Source organism: Garra rufa, chromosome 12 (genome assembly GCF_049309525.1).
Source record: "Garra rufa chromosome 12, GarRuf1.0, whole genome shotgun sequence".
NCBI classification, from domain to species: domain Eukaryota; kingdom Metazoa; phylum Chordata; class Actinopteri; order Cypriniformes; family Cyprinidae; genus Garra; species Garra rufa.
The window spans coordinates 16,899,104-16,924,160 of record NC_133372.1 but is presented as its reverse complement, the minus strand read 5'-3'; the positions used below and the strand labels follow the sequence as shown (position 1 = coordinate 16,924,160).

The following is a 25,057-nucleotide window of genomic DNA, read 5'->3' as shown; positions in this document are numbered from 1 at the left end:
TTGATTGCATCCATTGTCCTCTTTTGTAAGTCACGTTGGATAAAAGCATCTGCTAAATGTCTAAATCTAATAAAAATGTAAATTCATACAAAATTATGTCTAAATGCCCATCTCTGCGAGTATTCACATAAACACAGTCGTTAATATTAAACATCGGTTATATCGGAAATGTACATAAAATGGGTACCGCATAAAGACATTTAACATTTACATTTAACAAATAATCTTTAAAACCAACAAGCCAACTATAGGTTGGCATTCTGGAAACAACCCCCAATGCGACCAACAACCCAAAGGGCTCAGTTGCCAGGGCAACTATCTGATAACACCAGTTTTACGATCTAAAGGAATGCAGGTAGAGCAACTATATCAATGACATTTGGCCTATTGAAATGGACTCTTCCCTAATTCATAGAAAAACCTTCCTATGAACGAACACACACACACCTCAACATATAGAGCTGTGTGGGATCTCCCCAGCCTGGGAAGATGGCTCTCGACCCGCAGAGTCAGACTAATACCACTGGAGTTCATTTTACTCAACCCTGGAACTCAATCATCGAAAGTCTACGATCAGACACTTCCCTCTCTTTACTCCTGGCCGTCTCTGGATCCCCATCTCTGAAGTGCAGCCAGCGGTTCCTCGGAACTGCTTACTCAGGAGAGAGGACTCTCCTAACCTCAACAAGGTCAAGAACAACCTCTGAGTTTCAAGAAATTGCAACTCTAGACTCTAGTTCGGATGCAAGTATCTTTCCTTCCACTAAACAGAGGTTTTGTGTAAGCTGTCGTATACTGTGCTTTAAATTAGAAACTGATGGTTCTTTCAGATCGCCAGCTCAGCCTCACTCCTTTTTTCCTGTACTTTTCTAGCCATCCTTCTAATCTTCCCATGTAACATGTATGAGTGATTGTATGTTTGTTTGTTTAGATTAGTTATGTGTTAGTCATTAGTTAATAAAACCCTTCAGCACAAATTGCATGATTCTCTGATACTGCCTTGCAAATTAATGTCCCTTTATGATTTCCGATCAAGCTATATGCTCTAATGCAATACTGTAAGAATGTTAATTTTCTGTGGCCAAGAAAATATCATTGCTTAGGGTTGATATGAAATTACCCTGAATATTCGTTAGACGAACAGATTAATCGATGGCGATTTAATCCCGCTACAGTTACTACCAGCGGCTGATATAAATAATTGTAATTAAAGGTCCCATATTGTCAAAATCAAAATTTCCTGGCTTTTGTCATGATAACTGAGGTCTAGGGGCTATGTAACTACCATATGAGTTTCAAAACAGTCAATCCACAGTAAACTGCACACAGCCTGCTTAAAGTAGCTGTTCATTTTCACGAGCAGCTGTGACTTCCGTAACGATGTGACGTCCGATCGACTCAAGTCACCGCCCCGAGCGCCAACCATCGTCCCACCCTCCTTTTGTCAAACCCAGACAACAACGCATCCATTCCATTATTGAGCAACAACAACACGAAAACAAGTGGAGAAAACCCTGTTCAGTCGATAGATGTCAAGCCACGATCATTACACAGGCTTCAGAACAACGTGAATATAAGAGACCAGTGGCACGTCAACTTCAGCCTCTTTCACACAGCGATTCCGGTAAATACACGGATAATTTTTCCCACGATTTGTTCCGGAGTTGTTTAATTTGGTTCATTCATAGTTGTTTTCCGGAATCTGTGCGTGCTTTACACACAAACCATAAAGACATGTGACGTTTGGATGTGAAATGTAATGCGACGCGTACATTTCACGAAACTGAAACTAACCTGAACAAACTGTGCTTCAGTGCTGATAGTGAGGAGCTGGCTCTGCCCGATCGCCGCTTCATTCCACTTTGCACATATTTTTTTGTCGTAAAGAGTCGCATGGTAACATTCATCATCACTACAACACTGCCTTTATGGCTCTGGCGTTTGTTCACACAACGCTCGTTCCCGTAATTTTCCAGAATCAGCGCGCTTTGTGAAAGGGGCTTTACTAAAGCATCAGTTATGTAGCTTACTGCATTCGGTGTTTGAAAAAGAAAAAACATTAATGATCATTCTGAAATATCCTGTTGACTATAAGCAGGCTAGGCTCTCTCTATTGCTCTGAGCTCGCTTACAGTATACATGACCGTAGTTACCTGTGATTGGCCTGGCTGTGCGTCCCTCAGAAAACAACAGGCCAATCAGAAGAGAGGCTCATAAATATTAATTAGATGAGCCAAAATCGACCTGTTTTTGACAGAGCTCCTAAAAAAGGAGCTGTAAAAATATATTGAGATGGATTTTGTCACTTATACCGCAAATATATATTTTTAAGGACATCAACAACTAAAATAAACCTCCAGAAAAGTGTACAATATGGGACCTTTAATCAAAATTAGTTGTAATTATTTATATACATTTCCCTTTTGAGCTAAATTCGCTACATTTGGTGAAGAGAATGTGGGCAATTGTTTAAACATGCAGACTCAGAATCAAACTTGTGTTTGTCTCATAAATTGTATTAACGTCTTGCAGTTTCTGATAAAGTCAGATAGACTATAGCCTGAAGGTCCCTTACTATGAGCAGAAGAAAGTTTTTCAATGCTACAATGCATTTAAATCGTACGATAAGAAACTAACCTGATATTAGCGAAGAAATCCTTATTTCTGTTGTTAATAGAGTTTAAGCCTTCTCTGACGAAGAAATCTCAGATTAGCAGCTCTTATAAATGGTACCAGAATAAATCAGTCTGAACTTGGGCGAAGAAATCCCCACTTCAGTTCTGTATAGGTGATCTGAGCGATGCTCCTCATTTCACAAATTTTTAAGGCCTTATGAAGTATTACGTATCAGCGTATTCATATTGATCCGCTCATGTGAAACATTTACCTCAAATTAATGGTGTGTTAGAACATTTTCCAATGCTATAACACATGTTTAAATCATACGATAAGAAACTAACCTAATATTAGCGAAGAAATCCTAATTTTCTTTGGTACACAGGAAAAAAATATTTATATATATATATAAATAATTACGACGATTCACACACGAATGATGACCACAGCTACACACACACATAAGCTGATTAGCTGTTGCATGCTGGTCTCATTTGCAGTTGTACTAAAGCAAATTATATTTGGACTAGTGAAATAAAGAACTACAACACCACGGAAACAACCAAACAACAACAAAAAGAGAATTTAAATGAGCATTAGAGGTAGCGTTACATCATGGACATCGGAAAAATAAGACCTGTGCAAAATTATTTAAGACCTAGATCAGCGAATTTAAGACTTTTTAAGGCCTAAAATCTTGATTTTTAAATTTTAGACTTTTTAAGACCCCGCAGGAACCCTGTGTCTACTTAACTATTGTGACGAGCGGCTCGAGTTGTGCACCACTGGTTGCGACACGGCTCGACACCGCAAATCCCCGACAGTAATCTGCTGCTGTGTTCTATTTATGACATGCTCACATAAAGTTTAAATGATTTGCAACAGTCCCTTTGTCGCGTCCACTGTAGACAGACTAGCCTTAATTGGATTGTTGAAGGTCATTTTGATGTGAATTAACTCTATTCAGACGGTAAGTTAACTGTTTCTCATGGGAACGTAAGGTATTTTCAACATTTACAGGAGCTAGTCTGTGATTTTATTGCATAATGTCAGTGTTTCAGTTTAAAATTCACCTTTTGAATCACCTTTTTGACCACTGTGGATTTACATGAACAATATTTACAAGAAGAATATTTCATCAACGCTCCACCTCAGAAGAAAGAGGGAAAACAAACAGATAAACATTTGAAATGGGCCATACAGCAATACAATGTTAATATTAACCTACAATTAGGCTATATTACATTAATAATGTGGCTTGGCACCCAAGTTAAGAGCACAGCTATTTTCAGATAGCTATTTTATGTGAGCAATATTAGCCTGGATACCCAAGACCACTGAAGAGATTAACTAGAAACCCTATAGAGGAGCTAAAAGAAACCACTACTTAAATCCCAGGTAATTATAGTGACTGCACAGCTATCCTCAGAATGCTATGCCTTAAAGGTCTTGTGAAGACATGTAGACCAGAATAACAATACATAGCTAGCCTAGATAGCCAGGCCAGATCTTCCTGCATAGCTGCCCAGACCACAGAGAGTGGGCTATCTACTTACAACTCTAGCAGGGGAGATAGCACAGTCTAGGAAAGGGCTCAAGAAGACCGCTACTTAACTCTCTGGGGTCTATGGTCGTGTCGGCGATACCAGCTGACTTTTTTTTTAAAGATCAGTGCGAAACACACTCAAAATACGGTCGACTTTAGTCTCACAAATAAGAGTTATACACCTTAAGGTGTAGAGGTCGACGATGTATCGGTTTTGCCGATTAATCGGCACCGATAGTTGATTGGTGGAATTACCGGTTATCGGCAAAAATCCATGCCAATAGTTTTTCCGGGTTGGGTCCGTTGCTAGAGCGGCTGAGAAGGTCTTCATTATACAGAAACGTCCCTATAGTCTTTGTTATACAGCATGAGAGCGGCCTCTAGTGAAATCACTGACAGCGCATGCAGTTTTAGACACGAGACACTGCGCGTTGCACAGAGCAGGACACTTTAAAGGCGGATTTAAAACATCCATAAAAATAAAAAGTAACGAAGAGGTGTGTACACAGTATACTGTAGTGCATGTTTTCATATCAAGTGATTAATTTGTTGACTAGATGCTGCATTAGTGGAGAAATGACAGCAGTATACTTTTTTCCATTTGGTGATCAAATGAACTCTTGTAGATCGCTGCTTGAACTGAACGTGACGCGTCCGGTGTGTGTGATACCACATAGCTGACAGTTCTTCTAGAAGCAGGGCTGTACTTTTGCCCGGTGTGTGACTAAAATTTTTAACATATTTTTTAAGATAATCATAAATGTTCTAGAATAGAAGAAGTTAAATTGTGAAAGTACATAATATCCATATGTTTGTAGTTTCAATACTGTAGCCTTTGTGTAGATATTTAAAGATGCAGGGCTCACAAAATCGCTAGCCCGACGTCCCGGGGATATTGTGTTTTCCAGTTGGGCTACCAAAATGTTTCACCGGCCTGCCCAACGGGATATCTTAAAGTAGAGGGCTCCTGCGGGTCATTAAAAACTCCTCAAATTAGTTGTATCAAATTTAAGGCCATAAAAAAGTTTTAAATATTTTAAATAGTATAAGAAAAGTCTTAATTATAATTTTATTTGGTCTTACAGTTGAGAACGTAAAGACGAGAATCGCGATAGGGCTGGATAAAACAATGATGTCATTGAATAAATATGCGCACTGCACATTTCAAAGTCAACACGCGGCACGGATATCTTTATTTGATTGTATCTGAAGGGAACCGACTGATAAAGCAAAGTTAATACTGCTTTGTGTACAGCCATTACTAGGGAAACAGTAATATTTCAGTGCTCCTAAAGCTTTAAAAATTCTGCAGATACACTGTAAATAGTGAAAAACATTTCATGAAAACATTCATGAAAACATTTTTGATTTACATTTAGACTCTTATCTGATTTTCTATCTAAAAAATGTATTTTTTATTTGGACTAGTTAAATTAATTTTCAGGCTACCAAAATCTGAAGAGTACCTGCCAGAATGGCTATCAGAGATATTGAAATTTTGCGAGCCCTGAGATGGCTTTAAAGATCTTAACTTGACTGTTGCTGTGATGGTAACACTTTAAAATATGAGTCCTTCTGTAACAATACTATAAATAAAAGCTGTAGAGTAGAAATATTGTTCCCTGTTAGAGTGTGCTAATTTCTTAAAAAAAAAAAAGGAGAGATATATCTATAGAAAGCTTGATTTCTTGATATCTATAAAATATCAAGATATCAAGAATATAAAAAAATCCTAGAGGAAACACTTAAAATGCCATTACCATCTCTAAATTTTAGTAGAGAAGAACAATTTAAAAGCAAAAGCAAACAGCGGTGTCTCTAACCAGTGTCCATAGGACAGGAAACACTCTAGGAGCTCTGAGGATGAGTAGACGGCCCAGGGTCTCTGGGTAATTGGCCTCCACCACCTCAATAATCCTCAGCAGAGCTTTGACTCCAGGACGCCACAGATGTCTCATATTAAGCCCCTCGAGATCGACAAGACATGTCCAACAACTACAGGATGAGAAAATGTAAATTCAAACAAAAAATTATGGGGGACATCTCATAGGGCTTGTTGCAGACAAAATGCAATTGATTGTAAATAATATTATACTTTATGATTACAGAAAAAAAATCTGTCAGTCCTGTCAGTACCTAATTGGCCGACCAAAGACTTTGGTGTTCTCTTCACAGCGTCTCAGACCCTCTTCATTGATTGACAGCACCTTCAAATATCATATGCGCTGTTAGACTTTGCACTACTCATTTGAATTTGTATGAATGAAAATACACCACAGAGCATGATGGAAAATATAGATTATTGAATATCTTACATGTCTGAGCAGGGATTCTTCTCCAAGAGCTCGAACAAGTCCTTTAGTGTCCATATGTCCTAGGCGTAAGATATACAGAGGCCGGCCATCTGTAGAAAGCGACGCATAAACAAGTATTTAAGCATGTGAGAACACAACACATCCTACATTTCCAACATATACTGTGCCAAACCACAACACACAATGATATGCTCTCTGCTGTAAAATGTAACTGAAAGACCTCAAACAGGAAAAGCAAACAAGTTCTGTCTTGCATTTTTCAAAAGTTAAGTGCAAACTATGTCAGCTAACCTGACCTATCTTGACCTAACTAACCTATCTTGTGAACAAACCATCACTGTACTTGTATGTAAAAAAAAATAAATAAATAAAAAATGTTTGTTGTGTAGCATAAAATTATGGTTCGGATTTTTATTTAGACCCTTAAGTTTATATTATTGTTACTAAACATGAAATAAAATATGCTACAAATTAATGAACACTTAGAGACAGCAGATGGCCCTGTACTGTGACTATGGTCACAGTAGGCTATCTTTTTACAACATGGGACTGCAAACATTATGGCAGGCCTGTATGCAATAATTGATGCTGCAAAGAAAAGAAAAGAAAAGAAAAGAAAAGAAAAGAAAAGAAAAGAAAAGAAAAGAAAAGAAAAGAAAAGAAAAGAAAAGAAAAGAAAAAGAGCCCAGCAAACAACAGAAAACTGTCAACAAAAAAGGGAAATCTACACTTCTGTTCTAAAGTTTGGGATCGTCAAGATTTTTCATGTTTTTTGAAGAGATCTCTTGCTGATCAAGGCTGCATTTATTTGATTAAAAAAAAAAAAAAAAAAAAAACAAGGGAAAAAAATATACAGGAAAACAATACAGCAATATGTTCTCTAAGTATATTGTCAAGGGAGCACATGAAGAGTTGTATTTATAGCAACATTTTTAAGCAAAAATACAAACTGATCTAACTTACTTTTTAAAAGTATGTTAGGGCTGAATACCTCTGATTAAACCACTTGAATGTGGAAATCACTGTTACCTTCTGATCAGACACATTGTATATCTACAGTATATACATCTATGACACTGCTGTTTCCGCTGAATAGGGCTTAAACAACAGTCTAAAATGTATGTCAAAGTCCTGAAATAAAAAAAAAAACAAGCAATCTCAGTTTTTTAAGGAGCACTTAAAATTAGCGTTACCATTACGAGGTGCTATTTGACTCCTTAAAGTAATTTACAGGAGAATTTAGTTTTAACCTTTCTTTTAATTACTTTTATAAGCTTTATAAAATTTCTAATTAAAACAACAGAATAATAACAAATAGAATAAGAATAAGTTACCAATCAAATTAAATCAGTATTAATTTGTACTACAGAGGTGGGACAGAAGAACACAACACATGACTTCACAAGTGATCCCGGGCTAGGTGACGTGTCTGTGCTCCAATGAGACACTGAGAGAGAAATCAGGAAATCCTCCTTTCAGGAAATCCTCTGCAGTTTGCAGGTAGCAGTTTAGCATTGAGCGCCATACAACATTTCCGCTGTGTGGAAATATTTTACGGTCGAAACGCCGCAAAGTAAGACAGCAATGTGCAATGTTTGCAAAGCCGTTGTTCTGAGAGGTGGAACCTCCGTCGCAACGTTCAACACTACAAATGTAATTAAACAAAGTTGTCGACGTTATTCCAGCCGTCACCGTTTTAAAACGCCTGCTAGCCGAGGAGAACAGTACTGACAGCGGTATCAAAACAATGAAAAGCACGCTCCAAGCTGTCAGCAGGCGATTTAGCAGCATCGAAAGTGAATCCCTCTACGCTGTTGCCACTTTACTTGACGCTCGATACAAGGACAGTTGAGACATATTTTGTTAATGCCCTATTTATTAATGTTGTCTAAGTTTTGAATTGAAAAAGTAATGTCCGAAGTGCCTTGTCTGTGTGTATGCATAAAGGCTACATACATTCTTGCAGTTTACCCTTTTATTTCATGTTTGACACTTTAAAACTGTGTTGCTGCCTAGTGGTGATTTATATCTGTGCTGTTTAATTCATATGACAGGGTTTGTTTCTTTGATGGTGTATATTGCACTAGCATCTAGTAATCCTGTCTTGAAATTTAAATAAATATCCATTTAATCCCTTAAAGTTGCATATTTGTTTTCAGGATGGGATTTCTGCCGTAAGTGTAATGTAAGTCACTTAATATTAACTTCTTGTTTATTTAACGGTTGTATTAAATCAATATCTTATTTACAAACTCCCTTAAAAATTATTAAAAGCTGTCACTCATCTTAGTTTATTGCGATCTCACAGAGTTCCATTATAACCAACAAAGCTCTGCACACTGCACAATCAATCTCTTATTTACACTCTCTCTAGTCTACACTTTGTTTATAAAAGGATTCAGGAGATATGTCTGTGATACATTACTCAACATTGCAAAAACATGTAGAAACCTTTGAAACTCCCCTCAGTGCAAACACAAATATGCTGATCAAGTCAGTTGCACATGGTGCTCCTAAATAATTTTTCATAGTCGCATGCAGTAGTTTTCAGTAGTACCCTTCCAATCCAACTACATATTTAAATAGCGTGCGTTAGAAGAAAGGGTTCATCTGCGCATGTTTGTCAAGTTCTTCTTCAGATGAAGCAGCACATACCGCCATCTACCATGTATTGTTCAATTAATATAGAGCGACATAAGCCATTCAGCACAGAAATTACGATTTCGATTCACTTTAAAATGAAACACACAAGGAAACAATATTTCACGAAAAATGTCATGATCATATGAATTTAAGACTTGCTGCTCTGATTTAAGTCCTTTTCAAGGCCTTAATTCACGGAAAAGCAATTTAAGTCTTTTGTAGCATCTGGACCAATCAGGCACACAGTTATTTGTTACACACCACTCACTTGACTTGACTGGTGCCACTTAAAAGCTTAGATCACAACTTTCATTTGTATTACATTACATATTTGCAGGTGAGAACCCAAAAATCCATGAAACAGTATGTATTTGGCATGATTGACAAACAATATATCTTCCACCAATACACTGTGCACCTCTAAATTTAACTGTATCCGATGCTGTATGAAACAATTAGATAATATACTGACCAAAATTATAAACGCAGCACTTATGTTTTTGCCCCCATTTTTCATGAGCTGAACTCAAAGATCTAAGACTTTTTCTATGTACACAAAAGGCCTATTTCTCTCAAATATTGTTCACAAATCAGTCTAAATCTGTGTTAAGGCGGCCGTACATGGTGCGAATTCGGACGGTCGGAAGACCGTATGGCCACGCACACGTCACAAGTGACTTTTTTTTTTACGGATGCAGTGGTACAAGGCACGATTTTAAAACCTGTCAATTTCCGAGGCAATCGCATTCTGAGAGGAAGGCTGGGTATAATATACTGTGTATGTACTGTTAAATACAACTGTTCTCTGTCTATCTCATAACTGCATATAAAAAATATGAGCCATGACACTTTGCCACACATGCAGGAACCGTCTGATCACCCTTGCGTGTGTACACAGGTGTGTACAGCAGTGCTAACAAGCATATGCATTAAAGACATTGGAACTGCAATGCTACAGCACTGTACAGCATTGTAATGTATGTTTTAACGTAGTATCATGCACGTCGAGGGGGCTAGTTGGCCAACACTATAGCTAGCAATAGCTGTAGCAAACAATAGGTGATCGATCACCAATTGATACATCATATAGCGCTCGCTGTTCTTGACAAAGTTCAGTGAGTTTATCCTTTTTCTCGATAGTCCAATTCACCATGGCGCTGTCATGTTTATCTTCTTCTGTGGTTTTCTTTTCTTTAGCTTCTGATTGGTCATTTCCAGTTTGATCAACAAATCGCCTCGTTCAACAGCACACACGTCACGCCTTCAATCCGACAGCTCCCGAAGTTTTGTGACATGTTTAAGACTCCGTCCACACGAAGCCGGTGCGTTCCCTATCCGATAATTTTTTTTCCTCGTTCTAAAAAAAAAATTCAGTAAACACTGCGTCGTCTCAAGACATATCTGTGTACACACGAAACCACTGAAAACAGTGTAGTATATATGCCAGATAGTGTTGGGCGATATGCTCAATTTTCATATCGTCCTATCGTCAGCCTGAGAGATCACGATACACGATACTATCGTGCTAATTTAATTATCTATGTACTAAATTCCTTATTCGTTTTGTAAAGGCAGACTTGCTACAGAGCGCTGACGGTAGTTCTACCGGAGAGGTTCAAGTTTAAATTCGGTTTCATTCTCTGCTTTCCGCTATCGTCATTGAGTGGTAAATGTGCGTGCATGAATGTAAATGAGTGTATCTTTGTTTAATGTTGCCGCTGTATGTCTGACCGTTGTCATCAGGTGATGTTGTAATTCAGTTCATGTAGAATGTGGAGAAGTGATGCTCGTGTAATTCACGTGCATATGTTTAGCGCCATTTGATCGCATCGTAATTCTAATTAACGCATATATAGATGTTACTGAGGTGAATGTTTATGTTTACTATATACAGACCGATTCTGATATATCGTAATTAATTCAGCCTGAACCACGTTTTACTACCTCTGTTATCCTAATGACTGTGCAATGCTAATAAAATATAACACTCTCGTTAAAATCAGTTAATCTATCTACACCGTACTGTATGATGAAAATCTCTTACGCCCGTTTCATACATACATACTCGTTTTGCTTTCACACAGAACGCGTTTGCAGTCCGTTCCTGATTCGTGGCTGTTTACCACAAACACAATATTTATCCGTTATTTTGATTTCAAATCCAAAAGTGCTTTTTCGGCATTGTGATCCTCTTTTATCACAGTACAGTAATACAATAATACTAGACATATTCACGTTTAAACTCAATAAACAGAAACAACGTATTATTCAATGCACTTGACTTCTAGATTTGTATAGCAAGCAAGTTGCAACACATTTAAACACAACATAGGGAGGATATAGCTTCCTTTTCTAATTGAAATTGGGCTATCAAAAATATTTTAAATTAAAACTTACCACAGACAGAAACAGTCGGCTCTCATGCTTTTTTCACATTAAATCTTCATTAAAACAATCCTTTAAAGAACTTTTCTACCTGGACAAGTGCATCTATTATGTTGCCTTGTTTATTTAAAACTGCACTTTTCCTTATTTTAAACCTAGCTAAAAAGCCATGTGTTGACTGTGAAACAGTAGACTTAATTTATATGCATTTATGTTACATTTTCGTGTCAATCCATGTTCATTTTTAGAGTGAACAATGCCCAGTCACTTTAATTCAGCGCGTGCAGCACAGCAAAAAATAGACTCTGTGGAGAAACGATCACTGCACTGCTGCAAACGCAATGCTTCTGGGAAGCACTGCCGGACAGCAACCGCGTGCATTGTGAACGCTCAAATCCGTTAACATGGGTGCAGAAAAAAAATACGCAAAGCATACACACTGCAGACGGAGTATGTGTGAAACAGCCGTTTTCACTGCACACGTCTGCGGCGCGTTAAGGCGACGTAGCCACTCTATGTTTGTGTTTATACCACGGCAAAGTTTCAGAAGCATCCTAGAACTGACTCTCTGCGCTGCATCGCTAAAGTTAGGTGCCTTGTTGACGGATAATAATAATAATCGTCTTACTATCGTCAAAGGCATCAGCAACAGGCGATATCTCTGACTATCGTCGATACACGATACTATCGTCTATCGGCACAACCCTAATGCCAGGGCGCTGTAATTCTGCCATTTTGCTGTAATAAAGCTAGTAGGCTTAGTAGCAACACAAACACAATCATGTAGTCCATCATTATTGTTGTTGCTGTTACGTGTGACGCAGCCGACACGTGATGTGATGACATCATCGTTTCACAAAATATACGGATTGGCTGTACACGAAACCGCAAGGGTGTCGTTTTCAGATTTATCCACTTTGGAACCAGGTTTCAAAAAATAGCGGTTTCAGTCTCCTAAAACGCCGGATCCGTGTGGACGAAACGCCAATACGATAAAAAATGTATACGTATACAGCGAAACGCGCCTCCGTGTGGACAGGCCCTAAAAATGATCGTGAGGTCGGGAAGTGCTCGTAAGGCACTCTGCTCATCTCGTAATTTCTCACACACCATACGAGCCCCGACCATACGAGAAGAGACGATTTCCTCCGATAACCAAAAAAATCTCATGCGAGCTCGTACGACCTCAAAAATCGCACCGTGTACGTCCGCCTTTAGTGAGCTCTTCTCCTTTGCAGAGATAATCCATCCACCTCACAGGTGTGGCATATCAAGATGCTGATTACACAGCATGATTATTGCACAGGTGTGCCACTCTAAAATGTACAGTTTTATCACACAGCACAATGCCACAGATGTTGCAAGTATTGAGGGAGCTTGCAATTGGCATGCTGACTGCAGGAATGTCCACTAGAGCTGTTGCCTGTGAATTGAATGTTCATTTCTCTACCATAAGCCATCTCCAAAGGCGTTTCACAGAATTTGGCAGTACCTCCAACCGGCCTCACTACCGCAGACCACGTATAGCCACACCAGCCCAGGACCTCCACATCCAGCATCTTCACCTCCAAGATCATCTGAGACCAGCCACCCCGGACAGCTGCTGCAACAATCGGTTTGCATAACCAAAGAATTTCTGCACAAACTGTCAGAAACCGTCTCAGGGAAGCTCATCTGCATGCTCCTCGTCGGGGTCTTGACCTGACTGCAGTTCGTCGTCGTGACCTACTTGAGTGGGCAAATGCTCGCATTTGATGGTGTCTGGCACTTTGGAGAGGTGTTCTCTTCACGGATGAATCCCGGTTTTCACTATACAGGGTGGCAGATGGCAGACAGCGTGTATGGTGTCGTGTGGGTGAGCGGTTTGCTGATGTCAGCGCTGTGGATCAAGTGGTCTATGGTGGTGGTGGTATGGACAGGTGTATGTTATGGACAACGAACACAGGTGCGTTTTATTGATAGCATTTTGAACTGTATACAATTCCTGGAAGCTGAAAACATCCCAGTTCTTGCATGGCCATAATTCTCACCGGACATCCATATACACATATATATAAAAGCGGTGCTGTGCAGACAGATCGGTGTATATCATCTAAGTACCGCGAGAGCTATAGAGAGCAGATGGCTCTGCATGCTTTTGAATCGCATTACTTTGATGTCATAGTCAAACACACCTTATGAAAAGTGGGGGCAGGACGGGGCGGGGCGGGGCATTAATAGCATTTAAAGTTTTAACATGTCATTTTTTCCCTTAACTAATTAATTAGATTAAACTGTTAAATCAACATCACTAAAATAAACACTTCAGAAGGCCGGTATGCATTGGCCATGCATGCATGACAGAAATACCTTTAGCTGACAGGGAAACACCACGCTCACTCACCCTTGTCATGGTGGTGCCAGCCTCCAGTGTAGTAATCGTGCAACACCTGAGGAGAGCTCCAGGTGTCTAGGAGATAGTCCACCTGATGCTGCTTCCTCCAAGTCAGACTCTGGCAAAGGATCTCCCGTGCCTTATCAATGTTGAAATCCCGTGCACGCAGGAATCGTAGAATATGCTCATCTTTTGGGATCTGAGAGAACAAGAGAATCAACATCTAAGCAAGACAGGTGAGTTTTTTAGACTGCCACTGACAAAATGTTACCAGATAGTAAAACTGATAATTTGTAAACTGTTGGAATACATTTCGCTATGCTTCAAAAAATATACACCCTTATTAACTTAATTTTGTGCAGTTAAGGAGAAAAGAAAAAATGCCTTTTTTATTTTTTTTACATAAATAATACATAACTAATGTATTAAACTGACATAATTGTGCATTAACTAACAAGGTTAAACCATCTGGTTTATCACAGAATCAGGCACAGTTATCAGCCAATACAAATAATGTAATAATATCCACATATCAGCAGATTAATCACACATAACAACAGATATTGATCCTTCTGATTGAACATCAAAAAGGTTGAATGTGTGGGCACATTTTACCTTGCCCTTGTGCGTCTCCTGTAACCAGAGACGCAGGCGAATCAAACAGCTCTCCTGAAGGGGTGTGAGGTCACCAAGATAACGTTTGATGTAGTCTGCATCCAGTTTATCTAAAAATAGATTGAAACTATTTATATCTAGCTCACCTTAAATGTTCTAAAAAAACCTGCTAAATTAAAGTTTGTTGGTTTGTTTTAACGCTCCATTTTAACAGACTGAAGCATGCGTTATATGTTGTATAGATGTGTTTTGAGGCGAAGTACAAAAGGTAAGGCCAAAAAAAAAAAAAAACACATCAAGTGTGTTCAACTCTGTTATAATATCAACCAACAAGGTTGGTACTAACCATCTGGACTGGCTACAAGGGCGTCGTTCAGGCTGCCTAGAGGACTGCTGCCTTCTTTACACACTTGAATCTCATTGATGCTCTCAGGAGGGGCTTCAATGGTGATTGTGGGAGTGATAGGCAATGCAGGGATAACAACTGGCACCATGGGCTTTGTGGGTGATGGTGGGCAAGGGCTCCACCGAGGTACATAAGTTATACCTTCTTCCTCTAGCTCCCTCAGGTAGTATTCAATAATTTCCTTACCCTATAGAGAAATAATAATGAATCACTCACATTTCACAAGTTACTTTTTTTAGATGATAAAAATATGCATGCATTACAGACTTGACAAAAAAGACACAAATTTATGAGAGACAACATAGATTTTCTGCAAGTTACAATGCCATTTTTTTACAAAACCATTTTAGCAATTCAGAAGAAAAAATACTGTTAAGGACTTGACATCTCTCTGTTAAAGATGTGACAGTTCTGAAATTGGAAATTATCTGACTATCAAAACGTATTAAATCCTCAAAATAAAAACTACTTTAGGAGGAAACTCTAGAGTATTTAAACTTTGTACTAGAGTATTTAAACTTTGATCTCTCAGTTAATCGACTTGTAATGCAAATGGCTATGCGATTAAATATTTTATATTATATTTTTCTCTAAAGGCTTGTCCACTGTACTACAGAAATGGCAAGTCAGCATCCACTTCATCTTTGCAGCCGACACATTGGCTGAGAAAACACTAGTTTATTAATAAATAATAAAATATCTCCTTGTTATTTTTCCTCACACAGTTACTACTTTTGCCGGTCTTTGCAGCAAGCTTTATGTGTGCGCCAGAGCGCATAGACAGGTAACGTGCCGGATGATGAGCTCATGCTCAGGACAGTTAGACGTGGCTGTGTATCAGAGGTAAAAAATTATATAAATACTGTTCAGTTTCTAGCAAAAAAAAACGATTGTTTCGTGTCTTAGGACATCAATGTATCGTCACAAGCCAAAGGGTGTAATTTGGATTTGTTTGTGCATGTTTTTTTTTTTTTTTTACTTTTAAAGGTTTGGTTGCCGTTAGGGATGCTCATATTGACCGTTTAACCGTTAACCGTCAGTAAGAATTTTAACCGATTATTACTATCAGTTAAACGGTTTAAAAAATATATATATAATAATAATATATTATAATTTTTACGTTTGCTGCATGGTGAAAGAAAAAATAATGTTTACTCGCGGAAGCGTGTGGACACGTGCAGTGCGGCTGTTAAGACATATTTTGCTGAGTAAGCACCTGCTTTAACTTCTCTTAGTTTGTGTAACTCGTGTAAGTAGCCTATGCAACATGATGGCAATGGCGATATTGGGTTATCAGAGAGTGAATCCATGAATAAATGTATTCAAATTCTGAATTAATTATAGTCTAAAAACTGCGCGCTCCCCTTACAAGCACTGGAAAGCTCTCATACATTACTGTAGTTAATCGCAATCTCACAAAGTTAATAAAAAGTAATAAAATAACCTTTACTCTGTAAATGAATCTCTTATTTACATCATGTCTACACTTTCTTTGTTTTTATGAGAGAGCTCGTGGAGGTATAGAATTCAGCAGAATTGAAACCGGCACTTTGAGTGGTGAGAGGATCGTAACATAGCCGCCTCTGATTGGCCATTGCTATAATGTAATCAACAGAAATGTCTATGATTGGCTATTGAACACTGTGAAAACACGTTTCTCCACATATGACTAGTGGATGAAAAGACCCGAACCGCAAATTGAAAGGATTTTTGTGAAGTGTTTTTGTCACGGATCTAAGCGTTAACAGACAGCGTCCCAGTCTATCTGTACAGCATGTCCACATGTTAAAAACTGAGGTATAGGCTGGTCCGCTATATGTTTTTATGTCCGACGAGAAGAACAAGACCGGTACCTTTCTTCAAAGCGCATAGAAGGATTCAGTGTGTTTTAGTTTTGTCAAATTAATTAGGTAGTTATTTAATTTATACATATTTAGTGTAGGCCTTTTTATATTCTTTTTTTTATTCATTCTTATTTTCTCTGTTCTCAGAAGCGCTGCTCATGCGTGATAATTTGAGTATATGAATGCAGTTTTTGTTGTTGCTCTGTATGCTGCTGTTTGCACGTTAAAATAAAACATTTGCTTGTATTTTTATGTATCATCACAGATACTCGTGCATTCTATTTTTATTTTAAACGAATTTATTATTCTAATTTTATCAGTTAACGGTTAATGATCGGATAACGAGCAGCGGTTGTCGGTCAGGAAAATTAACCGAAATGAGCATCCCTAGTTGCCGTCCACTGCCATTATATGTCTGACAGACTGCACCGGTTTGAGTTAAAAATCTTCGTTTGTGTTCTACTGAAAAAACAAAGTCACCTACATCTTGGATGCCCTGGGGGTAAGCAGATAAACATCAAATTTTCATTTTTGGGTGAACTACCCCTTTAAAGGCTCACTATGGTTTAGCTCCCCACCCGTCCCAGTACAGAGTAATCAACATTTGAAGTGGATCAAAAAAGTCCAAAGTTGTCCTAAGACAAGAACTGGTATTGTTTTTGTTTTAGGACAACTTTGATGAAAGGTTTTAAATGTTTTTTAAATGTTGACTACTTGATATATTTATTTAATTAAATTAATATATAAGTGCATCTAACTACAAAACACCTGCTTTGCTTACAAGACACTTTTGTCACTACAGCTGCTCAAGTGCAGAGAAAATGGTGGACAGCGTACAACAGTCCATCAGCGGTCATGGGCAAGGCTTAATAAAACAAAAAACGGCTTAATAACGGTTTAGGTTTTTTGGGGATTAATAAAAAAATAAAAAAAGAAGTGAATGGATTTTTATCACTGTAGGGTGGCTGTGTCCACACACTTCTCAGATTTACATTTATATGCAAACACCATGTAAAAGGGAATTTTGCATCCAATGTCCCCTTTAATGCAGTAAAATGCAGACCTACATGCACAATAGAGTTTTGTTCTTTCGTAAAAACACTTTTTTATGGGAAAGCTGACATTTGCATTGAATTGCTCCTACATTTTCTTCTTGGAATGTAATACTGCCATGAACATTTAGAAAATATCTTGACTAATATAGTGAAAAATGCCAAAAAATTATTTGTGTGAACATCTTAAGTGGTTCTCAAATAAATTTCTACATCAGCTAATTGTGTAACAGTTAGATTTATGGGTACAGTTAGGGTTTAGAAAATCATCAACTATTGCTAAATGAAAAATAATCAACATGTGTATATGGTTTTTGAAGGAGGCAGTGTGGCTTCACACCTTTTTGATGCTGCTGGCATATTGTTTCATGGCGATCTTCTCCACTGTGCTCTCAAAACCAAAGAAAGATTTGATGTCCAGACTGGCAGATTGTTCAAAACATGTCCATTCTTCATTTTCTGGGTGAACCTACATTGACAACAAGATACATGTCAACTTTGTTAAATTGCCAAAAAAAAAAGAAAAAAAGTAGTACAAAAATAATGTTGTCAGTATCCAATATTTCTACATAAGTTGTTATACTACTCTTGTATAGTACAGAGTAGTATAACAACTGATGTTGAAGTAACAGATACTGACCACACTATTTGATCAACCAGATCAGATCTGAACAAAAGAACACTGGACATTTACTTCATAAGTTAGAATTTGAAAAATAGAAAATAAGAATTTTTCTTTCCTTTTCCCTTGTATTTGTTGCCTAAAGCCTGGAATACACTACACAAATTTTACCCAGATTTTCCGCCGATTCACAGTCTGGAGAAGTTGACGCTAGTTGCCGAAAGTCAGAGCCAGTCTGCAGATTTGAGTTGACAGATTCCATTGTAAAACGCGTAGTGTATGATGGACACAGACTTTTTTTTTTTAGCTTCAGACTTTGATGCCATCCAGTTGGAAGTTATCAAACATGTTTGATATTTTTGAATGATTTTAGAACACATTGTTTTCATTTATCAAGCGTCGCCCTTTATCACACGTTGCAGTAGCGGGCGGTAAAAACAGTTCCGCACAAGGCCCTAACCTGCTCTATCACGCAGCAGTGCAGTCAGTCAGTCAGCGTGGTAACAGATTATGTCAAATCTAGCGGTATTCCATAAATAGGTGGTTTCCAACCACATTCCTGGAGGCCCCCCAACACTGCACATTTTGCATCTCTCCCTTGACTGACACACCCATTTCAGGTCTTGGAATCTCCATTAAGGAGCTGATGATCTGAATCAGGTGTGTTTAATTAAGGAGACATGGAAAACATGCAGTGCTGGGGGGCCTCCAGGAACGTGGTTGGGAACCACTGCCATAAATAAACTACACAGAATCCACATATTCACCTAAGCAATGATTAAATTCAGGCAAACTTTAGCATACCACCTCTTTGGACAATATGGCCTACATCAGCAGTTCTCAATTCCAGTCCTCGCGTACCACCGCTCTGCATATTTTGCACATCTCTCTTTCTTAACACACCTGATTTAAATCATCAGCTCATTAGAAGTGAGCTTCGTGCAAGAACTGTGTTCCGATTGACATGGCCCCTACACAGTATCCATTGCTCCCTGAGCACGGAATCCATTGAAATTTACTTCACTTCGGAACATTCATTCACATATTTGCGCCGACCACGAAACTTACTAGAGAAGCGATGAGTGTGACATAATATACCTCTGTAAATAAATACAATGAAATTCACGCCTCACGCACTTTAATGCCCTTTTAATGGTACATATACGTTTGCTTCGAACTGGAATCATGGCGGAATATCCTGTGATGTCCACTTTGATGTCTGAAGCAACAAGAGAAGTGATGTTTTGTTAACAAATTTCGGGAGGAGCTCGCGCAGATAATTAACACGGCCAATTCTCCATCAGCAATCACACTCCCTATCTAATCACTACAGTCCCTTTAAATAGCCAAGTAGTCCTACCTTCTCTTATCTCCGATTTTCAGCATTGGCACTCCCAATCGCAGCAACATGTCCGAGATTCACTCATCCTCTGAGGATTATTCCTCAGGTACAGACAATCCTGCAGCTCCTCCAGCCTCCATCCAGGTTGCCGCTCAGGCCACCAGCACTCTGCAGGATCCACCAATCAAGCCCGCGGCTGCATCACGGGGCCGCAGGCCCTCACGCACCGCCGCTACTCGCACTCCGAGACGCCAGCTTACGCCGTCTCCACCACCTTCCAGACGTCGGGCATCTTCCCCAGCGTCCTCTTAAGCTTCAGCCTTCTCGGCGCCCCAGCCAAGGAAAAATGGATCATAGCCGAGCTCCGCAAGGCGCTCACCAGCGCCGGCGTCGTTTTTCAACGCCGTTCCACTAAGGCGGATCTCCTCGCCCTCTATTCATCTCTCCAACTACAGGAAAAGCCTAAATCTACTCCTCCTTCCAGGGCCTCAGGCAGAGCGCGCTTGGGCTGCAGTGCCCCCTACTCCAGTGGTTCTCAATCCTGGTCCTGGGGGACCCCTGCTCTGCACATTTTGCATGTTTCCCTTATTTAACACCTGATTGAGATCATCAGCTCACGAGGAGAGAGATCCATGAACTGAATTAATCAGCTAATGATCTCAGTCAGGTGTGTTAAATAAGGGAGACATGCAAAATGTGCAGAGCAGGGGTCCCCCAGGACCAGGATTGAGAACCACTGCCCTACTCCACATCAGGACGCAGCAGAAGGCCGTCACCGAGCTCGGGCCATGCCCCGGATACCGCAGTCACCAGCCACTGCCATCCTGCTCGATCTTCAAAGCGGGAGCTCGCTGCTCATGCCGACAGAGAGCCGGCCATCGCCTCTACAAGTCGCCGCAGTAGCACGAGCTCGCCCACTCCAGCGGCCGATTCCCGTCCGCAACTTTTGCCTCTCCTTTCTCTCCCCTTCCCATGGCCTGCAGCACCACCTTCCGCTCATAGCACGAGCATTCCCCCGCTCATGCCACAAGCACCGGTGCCCCCCATTCCCCCTCTTTTCCCCCCTCTCTTTTCCGTTCCAGGAGACGGCCGCAGCTCAGGCTTACCGCCACTATCAGTCCCCGCAGCCACGTTCCCTCCTCCTCAGGCCCGTCCTCCCTTCTCATTGGCCTCAGCCACACCCCTTCCAGCCCCTCCAAACGCTCTAGCGCAGGAACCTTCCCCAGTTCCCAACTCCATCAGAACCCAGATACTGGCAGGTGTGGATGTTGATCTTTTTACCCTCTTGTCACCTATCTTACCCTCACCCGCCGATCGCCAAATCAACTGTGGCGATTTCTCATTCACTTAAAAAAATTCAGCACCCGTCCAGTCACGCATTCTGTCATTTGCAGAGTTTACCATCGCAGAAGTCATCTGCACCGTCTTTCCCCACAGGAGACGCGAGCTCAGCAACTATCTCTCAATAGTCGCTGAACTCGCCCTGTCATATGGAGGTTCCCACTTTTACACATACCATAAGATGTTCGCCGCAAAATGTGCCATCCGTGTAGCCCAGTGGAACCAGTGTCTTATTGGGGGGCTCTGGACACCGAGCTCCATAACAGAGTGTTCCTGGGCTGCCGCAACATTTCCTGCACAGTTTGCCGTTCTTTTTCCCACCCCACCTCCAACTGCCCTTTCACCAATCCATCCATTCCTCCCTGCCCCGAACCATCCCAACCCAAATCCACGAGCTACGTCCCGCATCTCATGGAGACCCCAGTTACCCCTACTCCCACACTTCGCCGCCGCCCTTCTTCCTCTGGCAACCAAGTCTGCACCGACTTCAACAGCGGCAGGTGCACCAGACAGCACAGTCGTTTCATGCATGTGTGCAATTTTTGTGGCGGCGCTCATGCACGTCTGGTTTGTCCTGTCCATAAAGCTGCAAATAAAAATCAAAAAAGGTATTTATCGACTCCTGTCAATGTTTCCCGCTTATCTGCTGAATTGCTTCATCACCCTGACCCTCATTTCGTACGTTATGTTCTTTCAGGTCTCACACATGGATTCCACCCCGGCGTCCTGAGCCCCTTCTCTGTCCCTCCCTTTAGCATCTATCGAGTCAGCCCCATCGGAGTTGACACCATAAAATTCTCAAGTAAAAAACGCCTCATAATCGATCTCTCATCCCCGCATAATTCCCCATTCCCTAGCATTAACAGCCTCATTCCGCTCGAAGAGTTTTCTCTCCACTATCACGACGTCGACCAAGCCACCACCCTGATTAAAAAGGCAGGTCGCGGCGCTTGGTTGGCCAAAGTCGACATTACTTCCGCCTTCAAAGTAATGCCCATCCACCCAGATTTCTGGCACTTATTTGGCATCCGCTGGGAGAATGAATTTTACTTCGCTGTCCGCCTCATTCGGTTGCAAAAGCAGTCCTAAAATCTTCGACACGCTGTCGGAGGCAATTTGCTGGATCCTCTCCAACAATTACAACTTACCCTATCTGATCCATCTTTTAGACGATTTCTTAATCATCTCACCCCGAGACTCCGTCCCAGCCGCACACCTCTTGACAACTCAAAAGCTTTTCTCAGAGCTCGGGATTCCCCTCGCCCAAGACAAAACCGCGGGTCCTAGCACTTCCATCGAATTTTTGGGCATCAATTTAGATTCCCAAAAATTCCTGGCTTCCCTAACCAAAAAAAAAATTGACAGGACGATTCTGGTAGCCTCCACTCTGTTAACCAACTCTAGCTGTTCAAAACGTGAGCTGTTATCCGTTCTGGGTCATCTAAATTTCGCGATGCGCATCATCCCACAAGGCCGCCCCTTTATCTCCCACCTCCTCTCCCTCTCCTCCTCCGCTCACGCCCTTGAGGACCGCATTTCCATAACTGATTCGTGCCGCAACGAGCTCAGCTTATGGATTTCCTTCCTGAAACAGTGGAACGGCTTATCGTTCTTTTACAGCAATTTGGTTTCTTCCCCAATCGATATCGAATTATATACCGACGCCGCCCCCTCCGTCGGTTTCGGAGGTTTCCTCCGGGGCCGCTGGTTCGCTTCTACCTGGCCCCCCGAGTTGGCAGATTTGCCTCATCAGTTATCATCCTCAGCGCTATCTGAGCTTTACCCGTTAGTAGCCGCAGCTTTCCTATGGGGCAAAGAGTGGTCCGCCACCAGCATCGTCATCCACTGCGACAACGAAGCTACCGTGCACTGCATTAACAAAAGGCCGTTCCCACTCCCCCGCACTTATGCCTTTGCTCAGACGCTTGATTTGGATTTCGGCTCGTGACCAATTTATCATAACTGCAAAACACATCCCCGGGTCAAAGAATCAAATCGCTGACTCTCTCTCTCGTTTCGCTTTTCAGAAATTTTCCCTGCTCACAGTCACCTCATTTATCTCCCATCTCAACTCTAATAAAAACCTCCAAGCCAGTTCTATTAAAGGATACCTAAGCGGAGTCCAGTTTTTTCACAAACTGTTATATGGCTCGCCTTCACCCCATATAACCAATTCTCAGACATCCCTCCTCATCAAAGGTATACAAAAAACCCAGCACAGCCGCCCAGACCCCAGACAACCCATCACCCTAAAGATACTGATGAAATGCATCTCCACCCTCCGTGAAGGTTACCATTCCATCCATACCATTCAATCACCCCTCCAACCTTTCCAAACCCTCCTAGCTTTCCTTCAGCTCAGGAAATCCCAATCCAGACTCCCCTCCAACCCTCTCTTTAGAGATGACTCCAACCGCCCCGCCACACGCTTCTGGTTCCAAAAGCACCTTAAATCCATCTTGCTTCTCTCTGGCACCCCAGCTGACAATTTCTCCAGCCATTCATTCCGCATAGGCGCAGCAACCACAACCGCTCAAAAAGGCCTCTCCCAACAGCAGATCCAAGTGCTCGGCCGGTGGTCATCAGAAGCTTTCAAAAGCTACATCCGATCAGATCGCGCAGATTAAGGAAACCCAACAAACCCTAATCGGCCAACCCGTTTTAGCGCCAGCCCACCCCCGTCCACGCCATCTCTAGCCCACTTCAACCATCCCCTCTACGTCCCATTTCCATGGGACATCTTGCTTTCGTTGAAGCCCCAGCTTATTTCCAATACAGCAACAATGGCTCCTGTTGAAGCCCCCGCTTATTTCCCCACGCGCAGCAATGCGAGCCCCCACTTATTTGCCTTACGCACAGCAGTGCTCTCCCCCGTTTTTTTCTTTCACGCACAGCAACGCATGGCTCCTGTTTTAGCCCCCGCTTATTTCCCTACGCGCAATAATGCGCGCACCCGCTGGAGCCCCCCGCTATTCCCCCTATGCACAGCAGTGCTCGCCCCCGCTTTTCCTCTCACGCACAGCAACGCATGGCTCCTGTTGAAGCCCCCGCTTATTTCCCAATGCGCAGCAACGCGCGCCCCCGCTGGAGCCCCCGCTTATTCCCCTTACGCACAGCAGTGCTCGCCCCCGCTTTTCCTCTCACGCTCAGCAACGCATGGCTCCTGTTGAAGCCCCCGCTTATTCCCTATACACGCAGCAATGCAAAGCCCCACTGCAGCCACCGCCTTTTTTCCCCACGCAACAGCAATGCTCGCTCCCTCGAGAGCACCATTCATAATTCCCACCTGCCTCAAGTCTCACTCCCGCAAAATGCTTTCTTCTTTATCTACCCCAACAATGCCCGCAGAAGCTCCTCCCATACTCTGTCTACTTCTAAACGTCCAGCATCCCTTCAGCCAAGTTAAGCTTTTTTGGGGGGTTATCTGGCTGCCGTCCTGCAGTTATTTGCACTTTGGGGGAGCGCTATTGGGTTCGGGCCAAATGCCGAGCTCGGACCCCTCTCCCTGGGCAGGGGGAGTGCCCCGGGCTCGGGAATGACTACCAAGCTCGGAGCCCTCTCCCGGACAGCACACCAAACACGCTTAACTTTTACGCCATTTATTATATGTAAGAGCAAACTTGTGAAGTGATGTTTTGTTAACAAATTTCGGGAGGAGCTCGCGCAGATAATTAACATGGCCAATTCTCCATCAGCAATCACACTCCCTATCTAATCACTACAGTCCCTTTAAATAGCCAAGCAGTCCTACCTTCTCTTATCTCCGATTTTCAGCATCCCTCCCCCCCCCCCTTTATTTTTCTCTTCAACTCCAGCTAGGGGGGAGCGCTATTGGGTTCGGGCCAAATGCCGAGCTCGGACCCCTCTCCCTGGGCAGGGGGAGTGCCCCGGGCTCGGGAATGACTACCGAGCTCGGAGCCCTCTCCCGGACAGCAAGCCAAACACGCTTAACTTTT

General features: G+C 41.6%; 1 protein-coding gene across 2 annotated transcripts in view; it reads right to left on the bottom strand.

The window, feature by feature from the left end:
- LOC141347107 (SEC14-like protein 1) overlaps positions 1 to 25,057 on the bottom strand; it is a 123,817-nt gene that overhangs the window by 10,579 nt on the left and 88,181 nt on the right. For both annotated transcript variants that reach the window (XM_073852093.1, XM_073852094.1), the window contains exons 5-11: positions 18,137 to 18,265; positions 14,841 to 15,087; positions 14,495 to 14,604; positions 13,889 to 14,078; positions 6,478 to 6,566; positions 6,299 to 6,369; positions 5,986 to 6,157 (exon numbers count right to left, since the gene is read on the bottom strand). In XM_073852093.1, the coding sequence (XP_073708194.1) occupies positions 5,986 to 6,157; positions 6,299 to 6,369; positions 6,478 to 6,566; positions 13,889 to 14,078; positions 14,495 to 14,604; positions 14,841 to 15,087; positions 18,137 to 18,265 (1,008 nt within the window). The remainder of the gene's footprint in view (positions 1 to 5,985; positions 6,158 to 6,298; positions 6,370 to 6,477; positions 6,567 to 13,888; positions 14,079 to 14,494; positions 14,605 to 14,840; positions 15,088 to 18,136; positions 18,266 to 25,057) is intronic.